General features: G+C 48.3%; 1 protein-coding gene across 1 annotated transcript in view; it reads left to right on the top strand.

Moving 5' to 3' along the window:
- Positions 1–59: 59 nt before the first annotated feature.
- The window catches only part of ITPR1 (inositol 1,4,5-trisphosphate receptor type 1), a 293,300-nt gene continuing 269,928 nt past the window's right edge, over positions 60–23,431 (top strand). Inside the window, exons 1-3 of the mRNA XM_074312232.1 lie at positions 60–303; positions 1,129–1,203; positions 21,847–21,952. Coding sequence (XP_074168333.1) covers positions 21,861–21,952 — 92 coding nt within the window. The 5' untranslated portion in view covers positions 60–303; positions 1,129–1,203; positions 21,847–21,860. The remainder of the gene's footprint in view (positions 304–1,128; positions 1,204–21,846; positions 21,953–23,431) is intronic.

Genomic DNA, 23,431 nt, shown 5'->3' on the forward strand with positions numbered 1-23,431 from the left:
ACATTGCCCAGGGAGCTTGCCGGCCTATATAAGACGCCGGGAGCCGCTTCAAAGTGCAGTAAGCATGTGTGTGTGCTGCTGAAGCGCTCCCGCAGGCTCGCTGGGGCGGGAGGCGAGGAGGAGGAGGTGGTGGTGGAGAAGGCAGAGGGTGGAGAGAGAAAGCCACGCCAAAAGGAGGTGTGGGTGTTCGCTTCCATCCTAACGGAACGAGCGCCTTCTTCGCGAGCATGGAATTACCCAGCGGCTGCTGACCCCTCTCCTCGCTCTGCTCCCTCAAACCGGCGTGGCTCCTCGGGCTCCAAGGTAGCGACGGGGACCGGGCTGAGGGCGCGGGGAGTTGGTGCCGTCCCCCCGACGCACAAGTTTCTGCCCCCTACTCTGGGAGTTCTCGGTGGATTTGCAAGCACTTGCGTGCATTGGGGGGTTCTTTTTCTGCGAGCATTTTTTTTTGTGTGTGTGGGGGAGGTTCATTTGAGGTAAAGACAACGTTCTGGAGTCCAGGGACTGGCTTTGAAAGCCACCCAGTCGGGACTGGAATGGCAGCCCCCCAAGTTGGAAACTGCAGCAGCAACTGCAGGAAATAGGGGTTTTGTGTGTGTTGGTGGGGGTGGGTGGGAGTTGTGGGGGTGTCATATGTGAGTCCGCTCAAGGAAACCATCTTTCTTTAAATGCAGCCCTCCCTCGAGCAGCTCGGTTGGGAGAATAATGCTGTGTGGGGGCCCCAGTGGGGAGGGTTTGAAAAAAACGGAAGAACCGCGGGGGAGCGGTGAGGAATGAAGTGTGGACGCAGCTCAGGCCCAATGAGGACGCGGGCTTCGGATGCTCGGCCTCGGCTGCGGGAAGCAAGTGCTCGGGGATCGGCCGGGCACTTCCCCTGGGTCCGGCCCCAGGCACGTTCCAAGCCCGTGCGAGCCCAGCCTCGCTTGTCAGTTACTTACTGGAAGTAAGTACCCGAAGTTACCTGTGCTCCTCGCCCACGTGATCCCACCAACCTGCCTGTCAGCTGCGGCTTGGGGTGGGGGTTCTCTCCAGGAAGCAGGTTAAAGAAGGTGGAAGCCTGAAATTTGGAGCATTTGTTAGGGACCTACCTCGTGGTCTCACACGCAGCCTTTTTTTCTAAATCCTTAGGAGCTGAGCGCAGAGGAGCGGGATTCGCACACCTGGCTGAGCCAGTTCGGGCATCAGGTCCCTGACGACCGTCAGGTGAGTGTGGAAGCCTGCAGGCTGCATTCAATGAGTGTTTGTTCCGAGCCTGTTTTGAATCCCCTCTAATGAGCCACGGAGATGGGGAGTAGGAACGAAAAGGAAACTCTGGCTCTGTCTTCATAACCTGTCACTGCCTCTGGTGGGGGCTTGAGGGAGCAGGGGACACCCAGGGGTCAGTCCTGCCCAGCTCTTTGGCTGCAGCTGGGAATGGGAGCTGCCTCAAGGTTTAGGAGAGCAGGGGAAAAGCCATGGAAAGGAGCAAAGGGGTGCCCGTTGGTGGAAATGGAACTTGCCAGGCAGTGTGCTGATGATTTAAATTCTGAGGGTGGCAGTGCGGCTCATCTGCCAAGATACGAAAGCAAAAATCAACCGCTTCTCTCTTTCAAAAATAGTCACTTTGTTTTTTCTTACTGTGAATGTGTGTTTAATCAGAGTAGGTTGGACTGCAAGAAATGAAAGTGGTTGCTGGCAAATAGAAAGAATTAGAACTTTGAAAAGGGAAGTTAGTTCTTGAAGCATCAGATAGCGTCCAGCCCTTGACTTGAAGCCATCTGAATGTCGAGGGATCTGACGGGTTCCTGTTGTCAGGTGCCTGTCTTGGGATATGAGCCAAGGGTAGCATTTGTCTGCAAACACAAGTAGCTCCCATTTGGTTTTCCCTCCAAAATGGCCAGAATGCGCTTCGAGAAAGGGAGTTTGAACGGGTACATGTACATTCCCATTGCTGCAGATTCGGTCCTCGGGTTTTTCCTTCTGAAATGGAACAGGGTAAACAACAGGGTAATAGGGTGGGGGGTGGAAAGGAGGGCTGGCTTTTAGTAACTTCTATAGCGTTCTAAATATTTAGCTGTTCCCTGGGCTACAATCTTTGGGCTTTTCTAATTAGGAAAGAAAAGCCAGACACTTCATTATGGTGGTAGAGTGCTTTTGTTTCCTGTTGATAAGATCCTCGGGAGTGCGGGTAGATTGGAAGGCATTTGGATGTGTGAGGTCCAGTTCCTTTTTGGAGTTCTGGTGACTCACATGGCTCCATGGGCACTCAAAAGTCCAAGGACTGGGTTTAGTCTCCCTTTTCTGAGTAAGCTAACAGGCCAGGAGAAACTGGTCCACAGACTCTTCTAGAACTGGTTGCTGAAAGTAATAATAGTGACACATTAAGTACTTGTAAGTCAGGTTCCGAGCCATCTATCACAGAAGCCCTGGGAGTCAGGCTCAGGTGAGGAAGCTGAGCTGCAGAGTGAAATCACTTGCCTCGTAGCTAGTACGCAATGAAAGCCACAGGCTGGGGGACTCTTCTGGGCCCACAAATGCACCTAAGTTGGGTGGTGGTGGTGAGGGAGAAGCTAGGAAAAATAAGCGCATTGCTATTGATGAAATAACTCTTGCGTATGTCCCACCAATGATGAATGAACAATACTTACCTTGATGTAAGCAGCAAACAATGTAGCCACAGGTGTGGGGTTAAGTGTGGATATTTAAGGAGGTGTTGGTTGTTCTGAGTTTGTTTTGGAAAGCTGTGTGCTGAAAGCGTGAATGAGAGTAAAAGAAACCAAACCAAATCACGAGGAACCGTTGTCTGAGCTCAGCTTCAGGTTCTGCTCATACTTGAAAAACACCTTGATCATTTCAATCAAGGCATCTGAGCAGGTTAAAGGAATCAGGCCTCCCGCCACCTGAATAACTTGAAAGTTTAAATCGCAGTGAGTCTGAACTGTGAAATGTCGAAATATTTTCACATACCCTTCAGTGTGTGTTGTGGCCGGTTGCGCAGAACACTTTTTCATTTTTTCCGTGTGTGTGTGTGTTTGTGTATGTGTGTGTGTAAAGTACGACCCACTCTTTGACTAAATTCAAATCAGAACAGAATATCCTGTCAAGGTCTCCTTCTTATCAGGCAGGGAAAGTTCATCACGCTCACTGAATCACACCTGGCCTTTGAGCCCCGTGGAAGTTGTTGGGGTGACAAGGTGTTACAGTGCCAACAAAGTGGTGCCTCTGAGGGAATTGGCATCTTTTCTGTAGGAATGAGGGACAGAATGGTTGCTTAGAGGAGAAGAAATAGATGAACCCAACAAGACACATCTGGTGCCTTTTTCCTCAAAATATTTTCAACTCAGGAAGACCAAGGTATTAAAGTGAGAGAGAGGAAAGAAACTTCTAACCCAATGGTGTAGAACCAACTGACTTCCAGAGAAAAACATCACATGGCTGTTTTGCTCATTTATCATGATCTCATGGAAACTCTCATTTCTTTACAAGCAGCTCTTAAAAAACAAACCAACGTGAAACAACAAACACCAAATATGAACAACAGAAAAAAAATAAATAAAAGTAGGTCTGGAGTTAGGTTTCTAGGTCAAGCTGTCCATGGATCCATCTAATTAGGGAGTCCGCACAAGGCCAGTGTCCCATCTTGTTTGCTGTTGGTTTGATCTTTTAAAATAAAACACATTGCGTTCGCAGGCCCTTTATTCCCTGGAAGTGCATCCAATTGTTTAGCTCACTTGTGCTGTTTGAAGTGTTTGCGTGGCTCTTTTGATGAAGTTAATTGAGGCTTGAAGCCAGTGACATGACGGACAGGATCTTTATGGTTTCTGCCAGTTGTCATCGTGTCTGTGGTTCTGAGGTTATTGCTCATGAGCTGGAAGGACTCTGAAGCCATCACCTCCTGGCTACATCTCATTGAACTATGTCAGCTGGACGTAGTTTAAGGCATTTAGTGTGATAAATCGATTCAAGGAGCCAGAGTTGTTTTGGTCCAAGGGTTTCTTCCTTCATTGAGCATCCACTTTGTGCCGAGGTGCGTTCCAGGTGCCGGGGATCCAGCAGTGAAAGTCCTGTGGCCAAGAGGCTCAACTCCTAGTTGGGAGGAGGCAGCCCGTGCACATAGGAGGTATTGTAGTAAGACAGTCGTAAATGCTATGGAGAAAACCCCAGCGGCGTAAGGGGAACAGGAGATAAGTGTTGAGGGAGAAATTGGGACCGTCATGCGGTAAAATAGTGTCACTGCTGTGAGAACAATGTGGTGACTCCCCACAAAATGAAACACAGAATTTCCAGATGATGCAGCGTTTCCACCTGCGTGTGTGCATCCCAAAGAACTGAAAGCAGGGACTCCGTCAGGTACTGGTTCACTCACGCTCATAGCAGCGTGATTCACGGCAGGCGAAAGATGGAAAGTACCCAGGTGTCTACTGACATAAACAGCGTGTACACATACAGTGGAATGTCACTCAGCCTTACAAAGTAATAAGGTTCTGACACGTGCGATGACATGGATGGAGCCTGAGGACGTCACGCTAAGTGAAAGCAGCCAGACACAAAAGGACAAGTAGTGCGTGATTCCTTTTATAAGAGGACCCAGAGCAGTCACATCCGTAGACAGAAGAGAAGAGTGGTTGTCGGGGTGAAGGGAGGTGAAATGGAGAGTTTGTTTAATGGGGACAGTTTTATTTTGGGAAGATGGAAAAGCTCTGGAAATGGATGGTGGTGATGGTTGCACAACAGTGTGAAGGTACTTAATTCCACTGAGCTGTACACTTAAAAATGGTTATAATGGTAAATTTTATGTTACATATGTATATTTTACTACCAAAAAAAAGAAAAAACAATGACAAGAAGAAAACAGAGTAACAGGGATAAAGGAGCACGGGGGGTGGGGGTGGGGTGACCAGGGAAGGGCCCTTTAACGTGCCGAGGGGGCTGAGGGGGTTGACCGAGTAGATATGTGGGGGACAGGGTGTCCCAAAGGGCTAGGGCAGCAAGTGCAGAGGCCCTGAGCTGGGAGCAGGAGTGACCCATTGGGGCGGGCGAGAAGGCCAGGGGCCTGCAGCGGAGGGGGAGGGAGTCAAGGGCAGGTCGTCCAGGTTTGTGCAGGCTGGCAACGATGTATTTCCCCGAGGGGTTCTCAACTCGCACAGAATTCTCGCTGTGCTCAGCCTCACGGGACGACGTTGTCCTCTGAAGAGACCAGTGAGGACGTCACGATCACATATCAGATTGGAACTTGGTGGGGGCTGAGACCCAGATTTCTAGACTGTCTGGTTAAACATGTGACTTACCTGGGATCATAATTCACTTCAGTCAGAAAGCAATCCTCTGATAAACAGGTGAACCTACAGTTGGTTCGGACAGCAAATTCTAAGAACCTAGTGGTCTTCTTGCGGGTTTATCGTCAACACACACCTTCTGACTGTGCAGTCTGTCCAGGCTTATTTCAAGGAGTTACACGAGGAGTCAGGCTCTGCTACCGAGCGTCACCTTTGGGAACAGGAAGTTCAAGATAAGGGCTGCCCCATAACTGAAGCGGCCCTTTCGTTTGTACAAACTTTTCACAAACATGCGTTTTGTTACTTATTGCACAAGATGTGCATATTTAGTTGTAGTAAAACATTAGGAAACAAAGACAAGCAGCAAAATCGGTCACCCTCAACCCCACCATCCAAGATTAGGGTTTCAGACTACCCCCCACCCCATACACACATATGTTGAAAGAATGTGTATATTTATATTGCATAAAAAGGGACGCCTGCAGTACCTCCTGTTTGGTACCTTGCCGTTTGCACTCTGTATCTTGAGCATTTTTTCATGTTACGTAGACAGGTGCATCTTCATTTTTCCAAAGGTGGCCGTACGTTTGATGGGGTTTCATGTGAGTGGTGACGTGTATGGAATCACTAGGGTAAAAAAAAGTGTTATTGAGGTTCCATCACCATCACAGAGTCCAGGTTTCCTCATTCGGTTTATACTGGTTTTTAATTTTTTTTTTTTTAAGAGAACTAAATAGAAGCACTGCTCAAAGGTTAGCTATCTTATTACAGAGGTAAAGCCTAGTAATCATTTAAATATAAAATTTCTCATTTGTTCTTCTAAGTAACTTAATCCCGTGAGATAGTGAGGGCCAGGCACTCTTTTCTGTTTGCACTTGCAAGGGAACCTCAACTATAGAAAATCTGGACCATGGACTAGCAGAGATGTGAGTATCACGGGCCCCTCTTGACTCCTCACCGCTCGCGGGGGTTGCAGTACTTGGCTCCTCTGTCTTCTCAGACACACTCCTCTCACCTTGGCTGAGGCACGCAGGTCCCAGACATACTGGTTCATCTGTGTTTTAGTCCGTATCCCTAGTGTTGGGACTGTTTTAAAAAACTTAATCACAATACTATTATCCATCTCAAGAAAAAGCAAAACATTTTTTAATCAAGTCTGTGTTCTCACTTTCTTGATATATACGTATATGTGTATTTACACATTATAGATGCATCTTTAACATTCTGAATTAGGATTCCAATAAGGTCGATATATTATAAATGGTTGATATGTCTTTATTATTTTTTATTACACCTCTTTTTCTCCATGCTTTTTTTTTTGGTCATTGAAGAAACTGGGCGATGTGTTTTCCCACAGTTGGATTTGGCTAACTGCATCAGGGTGGTGTAGTTGAACTTGTCCCTTTGTCCCCTATATGTACCACACTTTGGCAGTTAGATGTGGAGGCTGGAAGCTTGATCAGAGTCTGGTTCTTTTTTGTTTTCCCAAGTCTATTTTGTGAACTTCACTCAGGGGAGTATATGACATGATATGTTTGGCTGTGTCTTCTGTGGGACTAGTAACCACTGCTGCGCATTCCTGCGATCTGTCAGTTTACTTGTAGTTGCAAAAGTCCTCACTCTATGTTTCCTTCTTCATTTATAGCTGGGATGTTTTATGAAAAGAAATTTTCTCCACTTAGTTTTTGGTTCCCTGGGATGTAGTTCATATAAGAAAGACAGGATCAGTACTTGAATCTTCTTTGTATTTTACTAGTTTTCAAAAATAAGGAATTGATTCTCTAGCATGATCCCTGGTAATCGTTCTTAACTGGGGGATACTGGGTAATATCTGGAGACATTTTTGGTTGTCACATTTGGAACGAGGGTGCTAATGACATTCAATGGTTACAGGCCAAGGAGGCTGCTGAGCTGCCTACAACTCATTGCATGGCGTCCACCACACATAATTATCCCAAATATCACCAGTGCCACTGTTGAGACACCCAACACCAAAATGACCAATATGTATGTTTTTTGTTGGGATCATTCTGAACTCATAGATTTAAACACATTTTATATGTTTCACTTTGTGTACTCACCTTATTTATGTTCAAATTGTCCATCTTTGCTCAGCGAGTGAGAGAGAGAGACTATTCAAGTTGGTTCAAAAGACACAACCCCAGTCGTCTTCGGTAGCTTTCTTGCTTTCAGTGTGACGGGGGGTTCCAGGCTTATATATATTTCTTGTCCCAGACCTGGACTCAGCTTTTTCTCTAAGGAACCCTAGTTCTTTTGTGTAGGAAATGGTACGTAGAGACCTCCGCTCAGGGCCAGACAGGTATTGTCCTTCTCATCATGCAGGTAAGAAAACAGAAATTAAAGTGACAAAAACTTAAAACCTCATGGCATTTAAATTTTTATTTTTCGATTACAGTTGACTTACAATGTTATGTTAGTTTCTAGTGTACAACATAGTGATTAGACATTTATATAACTTATGAAGTGATCACCCTGATACATCTAGTCCCCATCTGACACCATACGTAGCTATTACAATATTGACCGTATTCCTTATGCTTACTTTACATTCCTGTGACTTTGTTACAACCAATCTGTACTTCTTAATCCTTTCTCCTTTTTCACCCAGCCCCCCAGATACCCTCCTGTTTGCCAACTATCAAGATGTTCTCTGTATCTACCTATGAGTTAGTTTCTGTTTTGTTCATTTATTTTGTTCTTTAGGTTCCACATATAAGTGAAATCGCATGGCATTTGTCTTTGTCTGTCTGACTTACTCCATGCAGCACAAGACCCTCTAGGTCCATCCATATTGTTGCAGATGGAAAGATTTTATTTTTTCTTATGGCCAAATAATACTCCATTATGTATATGTACCACCTCCTCTTTATCCATTCACCCATTGACAGACACCCAAGTTGCCTCCACATCCTGGCCACTGTAAGTAATGCTGCAATGAACATATGGATGCACAGGTCCCTTCGAAGTAGTGTTTTGGGTTTCTTCAGATAAATACCCAGAAGTGGGATTACTGGGTCCTTCTTTGTCTCTTATTATAGCCTTTATTTTAAAGACTGTTTTGTCTGATATAAATAGTGCTACCCCAGCTTTATTTTTTGTTTCCATTTCCATGAAATGTCTTTTACCTTCCCTTTACTTTCAGTCTGTGTTCTTTCCAACTGAAGTGAATGTCTTGTAGGCAGCATGTATATGTAAGGGTCTTGTTTCTTACCCATTCAGTCACCCTATGTCTTTTCATTGGAGCATTTAATCCATGTACATTGAAAGGGATTGTTGATAGATATGTAGCTTTTGCCATTTTATTATTCATAATTTTCATCTTTTTCTATTTTTTTATTTTTTTCCCATCTTAAAGGCGTGCCTCTAAGATTCGTTGTAATACTGGTTTGGTGGTGATGGACTCCATTAGTGTTTTTCTTGTCTGAGCAGCTATTTACAATTTATTTGATTCAAAACCATAGCTGAGCTGGGTAGAGTAATCCTGGTTGTAGGTTACTTAGTTACTTCTCATCACTTTGAATATTTCCTGCCAATCCCTTCTGGCCTGCAAAGTTTCTGTTGGAAAATCAGCTGGCAGTCTTATGGGAGCTCCCTTGTAGGTAACTAACTGCCTTTCTTTTGCTGCTTTAAGGTTCTCTCTTTGTCTTTAACCTTTGGCATTTTAATTATGATGTGTCTTTGTCATTAACCTTTGGCATGTTAATTATGATGTGTCTTGGTGTGGGCCTCATTGAGTTCATCTTGTTTGAGACTCTGCACTTCCTGGATTTGTATATCTATTTCCTTCACCAGGTTAGGGAAGTTTTTCATCATTATTTCTTCAAAAAGGTTCTCAGTCCCTTGCTCTCTCTCTCTTCTCCTGGTGCCCCTATAATGTAAATGTTGGTGCCCTTGAAGTTGTCCCAGAGGGCCCTCAAACTATCCTCATTTTTTTGGATTCTTTTTCCTTTTTCTCTGATTGGGTGTTTTCTGCTACCTTCTAACTCACTGATTAGATCCTCTGCTTCATTTAATCTGGTGATTCCCTGTAGTGTGGTCTTCATTTCAGTTTCCGTATTCTTTATTTTTGACTGGTTCTTTGTTTTGTTTTCTATCTCCATTTTTATGTTTCATATCTCTCTGTTGAAATGCTCCCTGAGATCACTGAGCATGCTTATAACCAGTGTTTGGAACTCTGCATCTGTTAGATTGCTTGTCTCCATTTTGTTTAATTTTTTTTCTGGAGCTTTGTTCTGTTCTTTCATTTGGGACACATTTCTTTGTCTCCCCATTTTGGCTGCCTCCCTAAAACCTGAAAATGAAAGCTTTTCCCAAACCCACTGACACATCCTTGCTTTTTTAAAAGGAATTCTGGACATTGAACTTTTCAATTTGGTCTCAGTGTTTGCCTAAGCATCCTGGAGCTAAGTAAGACAGGGCACTCCCCAGATCACCAGGAGGGTTACTCTTGCTCTAAATCAGGCTTTTCAATCTTCGTGGCAACGCATTAAGAGGTGGTGACATCAGTTTAGTGGGTCTTGGTCAGTGACTAATGAAGTAGAATAGAAAATAACAAAGTATATTGCACAGATACTTAAAAAGAACTATGTACATTGTAGTAAACTCTCTCATTCATTCTCTCTCTCTCACACACAGTGAACATTGGGCGGTAAGTTCAATGTATTTCTTACTGTGGGTTGCAGTCCAAAGTTTGCATCTTGCTGCATCTTCGTCCTGCATCTTGCTACTCCATCTGTGGTCACCAGACCAGAATCACTGGCTTCAGCTGGGACCTGAGAGCAATGCAGACTCTCAGGCCTCACCCCAAACCCACTGAATCAGAACCTGCATTTCAGTAAGATCCCCAGGGGATTCATATGCGTGTGAAAGTATGAGAAGCCCTGTACTGGAGGCTGCTTGCCCATGTGCCACTTCAGTACTTGTCTTATTTTTATGATTACTTGCTTTTTTACTGGCTGGTTCTCACCTGTTGAAACAGCTTTGTACTCCCCCCCAGCAGTGCTCTCCTTTCCAGTGAAGTGAAAAGGTTGGTGAAATCGCCAACCTGAGGTGCAAAGAGACGGTCTGGCAAGATTTCTCTGACGTTCTTACATTTGGGGATAGTTTTACTGGCTGTTCGGATAGAGGTAGAAAGAGATGAGAGATGAAAAGCTACATGTGAAATCCACTTAGGGTTGAAAGGACACAGAAATAAAACTGCATTGGAACCTGCTGTCGTCAGACGCTTTGGGAACGTAGGTTTTCTAGTGTTTTCTGACCCTGAACTCCTGGACTGCTCTGTACAGTGGTCCTCATCAGAAAATGATGAGCGTACAAAAAAATATCACTAGTCTCCAAGTTCCTCGGTGTTCTTGCATTTCAGGAGGCACTTGATCTAGGAAGTGATTTTGTTTTGCAAAAACAGCTTAAAACATCTCCGTGCACAGGTTTCTGAGCAGAAAAAGCTGATCCAACACCTAGACTTAGAGACATTCGTTGATGTGCCTTGGTGTGTGCACACGTTCTGCCTCTCTGCCTGTGCACGGGTTGTCCTTTCTGCGAGCTGTGCCCTGCCCCACCCCCTATGTCTACCTTGCCAGATCCTTCTATTCCAGCCCAAACGCTTCCTCTCCTGAGAAGCCTTTCCTGATACCTGAAAATCTTTGTCATCTGGAACTCCGGGGCACTTTGTATCTGTTTTCCAAATGGCCCTTTTGGATTTTTAACCCACAAGAGTATCTGACACATGGTAAGTGCTCACAAAATATTTGTTGAATGAAGTTATCTACGTGTTTTACCTGCCCTTGAAGACTGTAGGCTGCTTCTCAGACAAAGCTAATTTTTTGTACCCTCTCCTGATTAAATATTGCTTGAATTGGCATATTGCTTTGAAAAGCCCCTTTTGCGGTGGAGAGCCAAGTGGGGACAATATTAAAATATATGAAACAGTTCCTTTTGATAGCTTTCTAGACGTGGCTGGAGGGTACTTTGCTTGGGAAATTGTTGATTGTTAATAAAAGGCAGGGAGGGGAGGATTAGGCTGTGAAACAAAGTTGCTCTCAGGCTGTAATTGTATCGCCCCGCCCGACCGCACAAGGGGGCTCCTGCTGACCCGCGTTGCCTGCCTCTTGAGCACAGGCAAAATATGTGACATCTGTGTGCCTGTTTCCTCTTCTGTAGAAGTAAAAATACCTGCTTTGGGTCTTTGCTGCCAAGTTGTAGAATAATACATGTTTGCAGAGGTCTTAGAGACCAAAACAAAACAAAACCTGTTAGAACAGTGGTTCTCAACCCGTGAGGTGATTTTTACCTCCAGGGGGGACATATGGCAATGTCTGGGGACGTTTCTGTAGTCACAACGGAGGAGGACGGGGATGCTGGCCTCCAGTAGGTAGCGAGCAGGGGTGCTGCTAAGCACCCCCTTCCATACACAAGATGCGTCCCCACAACAAAGAATTATCTGGGCCACCACGTCATTAGCCCTGAGGTTGAGAAACTGTCTCTGAGTGATTTCCCCAGACTTAGGGAGACTTTTATCTCTCTCTGAGGATATTAACCTAACTTGATTTGCTGGGGTTTCTCTGTTTTATTTTGTTTAGTTTTCCTGTGGTTCAGGCTGTGGGCAGAGGGGTGTCTCCTCAGGCTGGTGCTGACTTTAACTTTTTAATAAAATAAACACCCTCCCCTCCCCCTAAGCACTGGCCTTGGTTTCTGGAGCCCTTTGGTCTTGGGCCGCTCATTAGCTGTGTGACCTCCAAGAAATCACTCAGTTTATTTTGTTGTTGTTGTTTGCTTTTCTGCCAATAAAATGAGGAAGTTTGGCTAGGTGAGCGCTACCTACCCAAAGTCAAGTTTCCCGACTGCCAGCTCTGAGCTCTGGGTTGGCGTCCCTTACGCTGGCCTCGGCGACCAGGAGACGCAGAGCACAGGGCAGTGTTGACATCGCTTCTGGGGAAAAACTGTGTAGATAATGTACCTGCTTCAAGAAAAAGTCATTCACTGTTTATGAAAAGGCCTGTGTGTATGGGTGTGTGTGTGTGTGTGTCTGTCTGTCTGTCTAAGGAACAACAGTTGAGCTGGAGACCCGCCCTGCACACTTACAGTGCCCTTTCTGAGCTTGTCGCAGAGGGAGGGCCCTGCCTCAAGTCAAGGCTTCTGTGTCGGTGACTTCCTTTGGGACTGGCTGAAAACGAAAGCAGAATGTGTGACTTTCTAGGCTCTGAGAGAAGTGCTTTTCGCAGTAGAATAAATTATCTTTTGATGGGGACACGCTGCGTTTCCGAGGACAATCTGATTAGCCACTAAGGGGACAAGAAGGCTAATGAGTATGGGGGGGCGGGGGGAGCAGCTGGCCAGGGGTCCAGCTCAAAAATGTGCTGCATATCCTGGTTTCACAATAAGGACGGCGTCATGAAGAGTCTTCGCTCAGGGGAAGTTCCTGAATTAGCTGTGAGCGTCCCCAGTGACAGAAACCCTTGTAAAGAGAACCTATTTCCTTCTCTTGGAGAGTGAAGTGAGAATGCGGTGGGCTCGCACCTGTATTTGCAGCCATGCCACCACGCGTGCACCTGGGCCAGCGCATTTTAAGGAGCCCTGGGCTCCGTCCGTGGCCTCCAGCCAGCAGGTCGAGCATGGCCAGCAGCTCCCTTTCTCTGGGCGAGCTCTTTTCCCTCTGACAGCCCTTGTGGTTTGCCCCGCTCTGCCCACTGGGGGCTGCTTGACCTAACAGTTAATGGTGAGTGACTATGCCTTTCGTGTGGGTGACAGCTGTGGCCGTGGCCCCTGAGGCCCTGTCTGCGGGACCAGCTGCCTGCGGCCTCTTGGATCTCCACGTGCTTTTAAGTTTTCGTGCAGAAGCCCTTCTGGTTGCTGCCTCACTTTAAAGGAAGCCTTTTGATTTTATTCTTTGAAAAATGGTTTTGAAAGCAAGCAGCAATAAAACCAGTGCTGAAAGACTGGCAGAAGCCCTTTGTTTTTCAGGAGGTGGAGGCAATGTGGCTATGCCAAGGCAGAGCCGGGGAGGCTGATGGGTTTCCTTCGGCTCCATTTTCTCAGTGGAAGAATGACTTTCCAGGTGAATTGTGCTGTGGGGCCAGGTGGCAAAACTTGGTGACTGAACGTAAACCCTGAGGGGGCTACGTCGGTGTGACACAGTCACCCCTCCTCCTCCTGGCAGTGCTTTGGGCTCCACTAGGAACGGGGAGAACGCCCTGCTGGAGTCGGCATGGACCCGTTCACATAAAGGCCCCCCACAGCGTGTCCCTTGCTACGCGCCCTTACCCGTGGACTTGGCGGCCCACAGGGCTGGTCCTCGGAGGACTGGAAGCCCTAAGACGGTTAGTGAGAGTGGGTTAGAGAGTACAAAGTACAGCGATTAGAGTAGTAACAGCAAACAGGAGTGTTTTCCTTCCCGTGCACTAAGGAAGCCCGTTATGTTCTTCTCATTTAATCCTCAACACGACCTTCCGAGGTTTCGCTCTCCAGGCTCCAATCTGCAGATTGGAGACTGAGGCCCAGAAACAGGAAGGAACTTGGTCAAGGTCACGAACTTCCCATCACACTTAGGATACAAGGCAAACTGTCCCCCGGCTTCTCTCTTCTCTGACCTGTCCTGCTCCTTCCTTTTCCCGTCGGTGTCCAGACGTGACTGGCAGTTTCCTAAACTTGCCAAGCTCTTCTCTGCCCTTGGGCCTTTGCCCGAGCTGTTTGCTCTGCCTGAGATGCTCTTCCGCCTGAATTTTTTTCTTTTTTTTTGCATGGCTGCCTCTGTCCTCACATTCAGGTCTTTGCTTAAATGTCTCAACTTGTTCTCTCCGACCAGCCCAAGGGAACTTGTCACCCAGTCATGCCACCCAGTTTGGTTCTCTTCACAGTGTTTGTCACTATCTGACTCGTCTTAGCTGTTCGTTTTGCTTCTTTGTTTGCTGCCTCTCTGCCCTCACTAGAATGGCGGTGCTGTGAGACCTCGACTGGCTTCTGTAGACCTACATCCCCCACCTGGAGTAGGAGCAGCACATAGTAGGTGCTCACTAAATGAGTTGAGTCAAAAGGAGGATTTCGGTTTCAAATCGGGTCGTCTAAAGCCCTGGCTGTTCCATTGTATGTTTTGCATTTTACTCCTGTTCCATCCGGTTTCTCATATTTATACAGTACGAATCCTAAGCACAGCCAGAGCACAAGCGAATCTTAAAGAAAATTTATAGCTGCATTTTCCAAGCTCTTGGGTCTCAGAAGCTCTTTACATGAGGACTTACAAATGAACTTCTGCTGATGTGAGATATAACAATTTATTGTATCAGAAATTAACGCTGGGAAAATGAAACAGAAAACAAAAAACCACTCCCATGTTAACGCAGTTCATATCTTTTCTGAACAATAACTACATTTTCTGAAACAGTTCAGTGAGAAGAGTGGCATTGTTTTCCTTTTTTCTTTTTTCCCTTTTTTTGGCGAATTGCTTTAAGATCTGGCTTACTAGATGACAGCTGGAGTCACATGTCACATATCTGCTCGGCCATCAGTCTCTTCTGACATCACATGTCACATGCTCTGCAAAACTCGGCTCTGCGCACGAGAGACTGAGTGGCAAGGCAGAGTGTGCCCGCTGTTATGGAAGTGGTTTGACGTTGCCGATCCTCTGAAAGACTCCCCAGAACCCCAGGGAGGCCCTGAGGGGACCACTGAGAACCACTGACGTTATAGGGTCGCTTGGCCATTTGGAAAGTTTGGGTGGTGGCATGGGACGTCCGAGAGGAGGAGACGTTGAGGGCGCACGTGGCAGGATGCAATTGAATATCCCAAGGTCTGGGTGTTGCGTCACACCTTTCTGTTCAAAAGTGTACACACAGGGATGCACGTAAGCTGTTTGTGCAAAACAAAACTGCTTCCCATCGAAAGCGCCTCCTGAATTGAAAGGGGACGCTGAGGACTGCAGGCTAGTGGTGCTGTCTAATGTCCGGCGTTTTCTCCCAGCATCCAGAAGGTTGCAGCTCGGGGGCATGAAAAATCACAGAGCCCAGGCTCCTCGCCCTGAGAACAGGAGCTGCAGAGGCCAGTCCCACTGTAGCTGGTACTCGACAGCCCTTACTTGGGTCTCCTGTAGCTTTTGACCTCAGATGAACTGCTGTCCTATGTTAGACATGACCTGGTCTCGAAGCCTTACTGCTCTCAGGCTCTGTCACACTGGTGTCAGAGCATCAGGGTAGAAGCTGTTAGAAGTGGATGACCGCACTTCATGGACAGTGTAGACGCCTGGCCATTGCACTGTACACCTGAAGCTGAATAGGGACCGTCAACTATAATTTAATACATGTGTAGTCACGGGAGGTGGAGCACAGCACAGGGAATAGCGTCATTGGAACGGTAACAGCTGTACAGGATGTCAGAGGGGTAGTGGATTGGGAAGGGGGGTTATCACTTTTGAGGGGTGTAATGTCTGTTACATTGTTTTGTCCACCTGAAAATAATTTTGAAAATAGTGGATGACCCCACTTAAACAGACAACCTGAGTGTTGAAGGAAGGTCAAGTGTTACAAAGCCCAGCCTGTTGGGAGTGTTTTGCGTGTGTCTTTGGTGCCCTATATAAACGGTTAAAGTGAAGGTAGTTGGGTGGGGACACACACGGGAGTTTGCACAGCAGGAAATGAGTGGTGCCCTGGGGGCAGGTGTGGCCGGGGTCCTTTGTTCCTGGTACCAGGGGCTGGAAGAGCCCAATTTAAGGGCAGTGTTGGTGGGGCTGTGGTTTTGGGGTCCATTCACTGGAGGAAAGTAAGACGTTGGGTGTCCTCCCAGGTCCTTCCACCCTGAGTGATACTTAGGTGGCTTCTTGGTTAAGGAAAGTGTTCTAATTCAGTCTCATTTCAGGAGTTGCTAACTTTTAAATTCTGCATTGTGTGTAGGCGTAAGTCAAGAATTTTTTTTTTTTTTTTTTTTTTTTTTTTAGAAAAATGAATATAATGCAATTAGTTAAGCGTGTGCGGGAGAAATAGATGGAAAAAAATTATAATAAGTGAGTTTTCTGCCACAGTCAAAGCTTTTAGCCAAAAGAAAAAAAATCTAAAACCTATGCTGAGCTGCTTAAAATGAAACGCACATACTTGGTTCCCAGTGAGGTTGTGCCCAGGCTGCCTTAGCACCAGGTGGAAGAGGCTCTAAATATTGAATTGTGAGGCCTTTGAAGAGGTTGCCGCCCCCACCCTCCCAGCGGGGGCCTGGTTTGATGCTAGAAGAAGCGGGGGTGGAGCTGAGGTCTGAATGTCTTGGGTGTTGTGAGTTTGGGGGCCGAAAGCCGTGAGCATCATCCCCTCACAGGTTCCAGGGGATTTCACCCTTTCTGGGACCTTCCTTATTCGGATGGGTCTCCCGCAGTGCTGGCAACGTAAGAAAAGCTTTTTACTTACCAAGTAGAAGAATCACAAGTTATGGGCAGAAGCGAGTGCAGACTTGGAAGGAGGAAAAGGGAACTATTTCAGTTCCATTTGAAAGCAAAAATGAGCATTGAATGAGGGCTGGATGTTGTGCCTGCCCCGTGTGGACGGCTTGGTTTGCCCCTCGCAATGACCCTGACAGATAGGAAGGGCTGCCCCCCCTTCACCCTTTCTCCCCCTTTTTTAACAGATGAGGGAGCTGAAGTTCTGAGCAGTTATCCTAGTTGCCGAAGAACACGCAGCTGGTAGTTGATGACGCTGGACTTTGAACCCAGGTGTTCTGAGTCTGTCACCAGCCTTTTGGGACGCAAAGGGGATGGCGGTGGGGGAGGGCTACTTGCCAGGAACAGAAGTCAGAAGTGTTGTTTTGGGCTCCCAAATCTCTCATAGAAATCTACTGAACGGCCGGCTGGCCTCTGTTCTCTACCCTTGATCCTACAGGATAAACTTGGCTTGAATTAGTTTTAGGAAGAGAGTCACCTAAAGAACAATTGACATTCTTTTAGGCAACAGATAAGATGACACTACAGTTTCATTGATCACTAATTTGTCCGCTTGTCAAGTCCTGGGTACCAGACTAGGGACTGGGACGCAATGGGGAAGAATTAGATTATCTGCCTCATGGGTCACAGTCTGGTGGTGAAGACGAGGCAACAAGCAGACAAGTGAACGAGCAGCTTTAGGACAGTGGCAGTGGGCTCAGCTGGGGTGAGTGGGTGCTGCACGGAGAAATGCTGGGGACCTGTAACCCAGATTTGGTGAGTCCAAGAGGGCTTCCTGGAGGTGGTGGCATCAAGCTGGAACTGTAAAGGACTGGGAGTCCCCATGCCAGGCAGCAGGGAAGGCCTGTGCAAAGGCCCCGGGGGCCAGGCACACCGCACATTGGGGGATCTGGGAAAAGTTCCTTATGGCTAAAGTGTAAAGGGTAGTGGGGAGGGAACAGAGAGGTGAGGAGGGAGGGTGGAGGCACTAGACCGGAAGCGCCCGAGGAGATGTGAAGCAGAGGAACCCCGCAGTCTGACTGATGTTTCTAAAAGATGCTACTGCCTGTGCGTAGAGGGGGTTGAGGGGACAGATGGTTTCGGAGAGGTGACTAGGAAGGCTTTGTGGGGCCCAGCTGAGAAGTGATACTGGTTGAGATTTGGGGGGAGGCAAGAGTTAAACAGAATCGGAAGAGTCAAGAGACAGTAAAGTTTAAAATCAGTAAGCGTTCAGGCTCAGTTAGACCTCTTCCTCACGTATTTGCTGAATACGCGGAGCACCTCCCAGGTGCTAAGCGTCGCTGAGGAGAATACGAGGTGTGCAAACAGGTCCCGGCTGGGGCAGGGCTGCGTGTGTCCTAGGCCGCGGGTGGTGACTGCATGTACAAAGGCCCTGTGGCGGGTAAGGAGAGAGGGGCACGGAGGGGCCCCCAGGCGTTGGGGAGGAGGCGGGCATGGGGGCGGAGACGCAGGCTGCGCAGGCAGGGGCGCTCCTGCTGCTCTGACATGCTGTGGGCATCCGGGAGCTGAATCCCCCCAGCTGCTGCCGTGAGCTGCAGATTGGGGATCCCCCGCATGGAAAAGTCCCTGGAGACAGTAGAGTGGACGAGTTGGCCGACAAGGTGTAGAAAGGTCAAGGGCATGACAGGCTTCGAGCCCACAGATGTGGAAGACCAGCACCTCCAGTTCTGTTCTCCAAGGAGGTCTCTGAGTTTGTGTTTTTATTCCCAACTTTAAGAATGGAAATCAAATGTCCCTTTTCTTTACACATTGCTCAGGGAGCAGTTTCAGGGGACAGTGACCTGCTGCTGAGGCCTCCACAGCCTCCTGTGCGCGAGCATTTCACCGAGAGCTGCCGCCTCTGCCGTGATCAAGCCACCCCAGGACCCTTCTGAGGGAGGCCCATTGGCTGTCAGCGCTGGTGGGAGGTGACAGGCTCTAGTGACAGCTTTGTACTTTGCTGAGTGCTTTGTAACCATGACCTTCCTGAACCTCAGGAGCAGCTGCCGAGGGAGCTGCTCTGTGATCCCCATTTACAGACGGGAAAGCAAGGCCTAGGGAAGTTAGGGAACTGGCCTGAAGTCCTCCAGCGAAAAGGTAGCTGAGCTGGGCTTGGACCCCTGGCCCTCTGCCACTGGCGCCTCTGCTCCTGCCTGCCCTGGCCTGGGGTGTGGACCGGGGAGGTGGTGACGCTTTGCTCTGCAAACAGAAGCAGCGTCTGAAGGAGAAATGAGTGCACATTCACTACTCAGAGGCCTTTGAGCGCCAGGGGAGCAAAAGTGCTGGGAGGCACTGCCCTGGTGGGGGCATGGAGGAGGCTGCAGTGTCTTCTGAGCCTGGCACAGGCCCCATTGCCAGGTGTTTGAGCAGAAGCCGTGACCTTCCGTAGGAGATGTGGGCAGGGGATTGGACTGCGTGCTGTACAGGGTTCCTCCCAGTTACTCTGTGAGTCTATGTTGCTGGAAAAGCCATGATGCTCTGTGGTTGGGAGTCGAGTGTAATTCCGTGTAGTTCAGCTTTTTCTCGACAGGTGAATTAAGGGAGGGCCATTATTGTCCCTAAAGCAAAACATGTCATGGATCACACAGGAGTTCATTTGCTCCGGTACCTAGTTGATGTTTTATACAGGAGATCCTTTTCTCTACTGAGTTTAAATTTTGAAGCCCTAAAAACCTCCCAGAATTGCACTTCATCCTATTACAACATAATGAAAACTGAGCAGTGAAGGCCTGCCAGCCCCTGAGCAGGCACTTTTCCTGCACTGTTTCATCTGTTTGCCGCCACAGCCCCTTGCAGTGAGGATTAGCCCCGTGTTACAGATGAGAAATGGAGGCAGGTGGGCTGGGGGGGCTGATAGGCAATAGGTAACGTCTGCATTTTAACACATGTTCCGGGATCAGGGTTGATGACAAGCTCTGCTGAGAGCCACGTGGACCTGGGTTATGACCCTGGCCTTCCTGCTTGTTAATTACACACGACTCAGGTGTCTTCCCCTCTCTGTGCCTCGGTTTCCCCCGCAGTGAAATGGGACTAACGGCAGTGTCTGCCTCGTGCTGTGGCCATGTGGATTCAGTCAGACAATGTTGGTAAAGCCCTCAGCACAGCGGGGGGCATGAGAATGCTCGGTGGCTGTTTGCCGTCGTTATTATTAGAAACGCTCATAATGCAGGACCATGCTGGAGAAACCCAGCGTCCACATGTCTGTCCCAGTTACCAGCTGCACGCAACGCTGGGGACCTCCTGCTTGCTTACTCCAGAGCACTGAGTTGGGGCCACGTCTTCCATTTAGGGCCTGGCATCTTCCGGCCAGGTAACCAGGTGGCGAGGAGAGTTCAGAAAACATGGTCACTCTGCGCTGTCCTGGCCTGGCCTCCGAGGAGGCAAAACGCGCATTCGAAGGTCAAGTCCAAGCGAGGTGGTTGCACTGGACAAGCCCTCTGCCCTCTTGGCCGAGCACATGTCTGCTCTCCTCCCACCAGCCGCTCTCCAGCATCCTCCTGGGAGCCCGGTGTGCACATACGAGTTGGATCTGACCCCAAATTCAAACAGAACTTGTTTTCCAATAACCAGCCTGAAAAGTACGCTGGCTTCCTGCCCCTTTCTGCTAAGGCTTTGAAATACACGCACATAAGGGTGATGGGAATGGTCCTGGATGGTTTTCGTTTGTGCAGCTTTTTGGGTGTTGTTTAAAGCATTGGTTGCCTTTAGGCATAGAATGTCCACTTAGGAAGCAGTGACCTGACAGTAGACTTGGACCTGGGAAGTGGTACTTGGCACGTGCCCTCTGCACATTCTATGTGCGTCCTTCCCCAGTGTCTCAAGAGGCTGGGACTTTGCTTTGAGCGTGTGTGTTTTCAGTGTTGTCAGGTTCATGTTCAGTGAACTGCTCTGTTTCCCCTGCAATATCTGGGTTGTGTCAGGGGGTAAACCCTTTTCTCCTTGCCCTTCTCACACGCAGTGAACTGCGGTTCTTTACCGGTCTGTGTTCAGAGCCCGGCACTCCTGCTAAGGCAGGAGAGGTGTTTCCAGAACCTTCATGCTGCCTGTGCTGCATGCTACTTCCGGAAAGACAACTTGGCCCCCAGAAAGCAATTTCAGGAGTGAAGCCTTTCCCCGCCATTGCAGCTCTTAGGCTCTGCTGCGTGGATGGTTTCTGGCAGGGGAACTTGGGTGAAGAGATGAGAAGCGATGCTTCAGGGAGTCTGGGTTTGCAGGAGAGCTCTGGGAAGGCCTGGGTTACCCGGCACGTCTACACTGCAGGTGCCTGCAGCAACGATGGGGAGTCACCTGCAGTCCACACCAGCACACGCTTCCCATGGAACTGAGCTTGTGTTTCCAATGTCAGTTTAGCTTTTCATAATTGGCTCCCAATCCTGGGTCAGGTTGATATTAATATTTTTGTTGGAGTGTGTGTGTAACGATGGCTGGTATGTGTAGAGAGGTCCTGGGACCTACCCGCCTTTTCTAGGACTGCCCCTAACTAGTTCTGTGCACTGCTGACTCGGGTTCTGACCCCCGAGCCTTACTATTCTAACTTGCTTCGGGAAGGGTTTGAACGAGGGCTAAGGGCCTTTCTCCCTCCACACGTGTGTCTTGGTGAAGGATGAGAAGGAAAGACGTTGAGATGGCACTTGGGAAGAGCGTGGTCCAGTTTGGGGGATTCTTAAAGGCTGCCAGCGCCTGGTGGTATTTGTTACTAGGTTTCCTTTGACAAAGTTCACATTGCTGCTTTTGCACTCAGGGGAGCCCCCTTCTCCCCCTGAAACACACCTCCAGACCCAGATGTTTCCTTCTGATTGAACATGTTAGTGTTTCATAAGTCAGACTTTCCAACTCCTAATGGCTGCAGGTTCTGGGCACGCGTCCTGCCGTCTTTATAGTCTATATCGTGTTTAATACGAGGGTCCTCAACTAGCAGGATGGGATTTGGGTGTGGTTGTTAGAAGCAAGTGTCATTGTGCTTGGAATAGCCTGAAAGTAATATGTGGGGGGAGCTGGGGCTGCATATGTCCTCTCTTGGCTCATTTAATTGCCTGCCTGTCACACTCATTGAAATTTGACTTTCAAGTAGGGCGCTTTGGAAAATTGAGCTGAGCTAAGCCAAGCCCACTCTCAGTGACTTTTTTTCCCCTCTTCTGAGCATTTCTTTCCTCCTAATAACGTTGCATATTTTACTTTGTCTAGGATTTTCGAGAAAGATGTCTGACAAGATGTCTAGTTTCCTACATATTGGAGACATTTGTTCTCTGTATGCAGAGGGATCGACAAATGGATTTATTAGCACCTTGGGGTAAGAACACCTGATTTCTTGTATGTCTGGATTTAAGACCTCAAAACATCAACTGAAAAACTGATTTTTCTAAGATAAGCATGTTACCCTTTTGCTTGGCTTTTCCAGGGGCGGTTGGAGTCATGAATACCAAATCCCATGTTAATTCAGAATTTATTATTTTCTTCCTTCATTTGGAAGGGGGAAAGTGCTAAGCATGTGGGATAAAATTTAAGATTGATATCTGCAGACCCAAAGAAGTGCTTTTGAGCTTCACAAGCGCTCTGCCGTCAAAGGGTGACTTGCTTGTATTATAGGCCAAGACCAGTCTCTCCAGGGCTTATCTTGCTTTGAAGTGGAAATTTCCTACTTGAAATTGCACTTGAAAGTTACAAATGGCACAAAGTTCTGTGAATCGGGTTTTTGCTCTTCTGTGCTTTCTTCAGTTTTTATCCACCTTGTAACAGTATAAATATCTTCCACAATGTGCTCGTTTGATTGCCTCCTCCCTTCTCCTCCTCCTGTCGCCAGAAGAGAAAATGAGACGTGCAGTAGCTCCAAAGGCAGAGAAGCAGAGCATCAAGGTGGTGAACCCCAGCATGTCAGGCACGGGCGTATTGTCCCGGGGGAGAAAGGAGTGTCGGGCCCTGGGTGGCATTGTCGTATTGGGCAGGAGCTGGTCTCAGATAAATGGGGGAAGGCGGCCGGCAGCTTCCCCAGGCCCCTGCTGCTCACAGCAGCCAGACCGTCCTGTTGGCCATCACGGTACTTACAGCATGCTTGTTCTCTGGAGTTGGTGCAGAGGGAGTATATCTGCAGGCCAGCATTCAGGTGACGCCAGCCTGAAGGAGCAAATAATATCAGCCCCAGAATTATAGCTCAGTGGGACCTCGCTGTGGAACAATTTCGTTTTCAAAAGTCGTCCGATAGAAAGAAGTCATCCACGACTGCCTGCTCCCCAAATCCAGCGACTGTTTGTCACCGTATCTTTTCCTAACGTCTCGACGCTAGAGACCCACCCTTCGCAATTGACCGTTTGGCTTTTGGCCAAGCGGCCTCCTGCTACTTGTCCCCTGCTTGTGCCTTTCCTCCTCTTGGCCGACTCCTTCCCTGTCCCATCGCTCACAGGAGACTCCTGCATCCTCCTCCTCTTTTCTAGAAAGACAGTCGGCAGTGGGCACCACTGGCAGGAGTCCCGCGGGCGCCCCCAGCACTGTCTGTGCTGTACGAACATCACCCCTTGGGCCCCCAAACAGGCCTGGCAGTGAGGACTGTTGTATCGCTGCTCAAGGCGAAACCTCGGGGCATCAGAGAGGTGCGGTCACCTGCCCAAGGTTTCACAGCCACGAAGACTCGGGACTCCAAGACCAGTGCTCTGTCAGTGCCCAGAGCCCGTCCCCAGCTTTCCCGCCCACCCTCAGCCCTGTCTGCCCACACCTCTGACCTGGACGCCCTGTTAATCCTCAGCCTCACCTGAGGCCTCACCTTCCCTCTGTGGCC

The sequence above is a fragment of the Rhinolophus sinicus genome, linkage group LG10 (genome assembly GCF_036562045.2).
Source record: "Rhinolophus sinicus isolate RSC01 linkage group LG10, ASM3656204v1, whole genome shotgun sequence".
Lineage (NCBI taxonomy): Eukaryota > Metazoa > Chordata > Mammalia > Chiroptera > Rhinolophidae > Rhinolophus > Rhinolophus sinicus.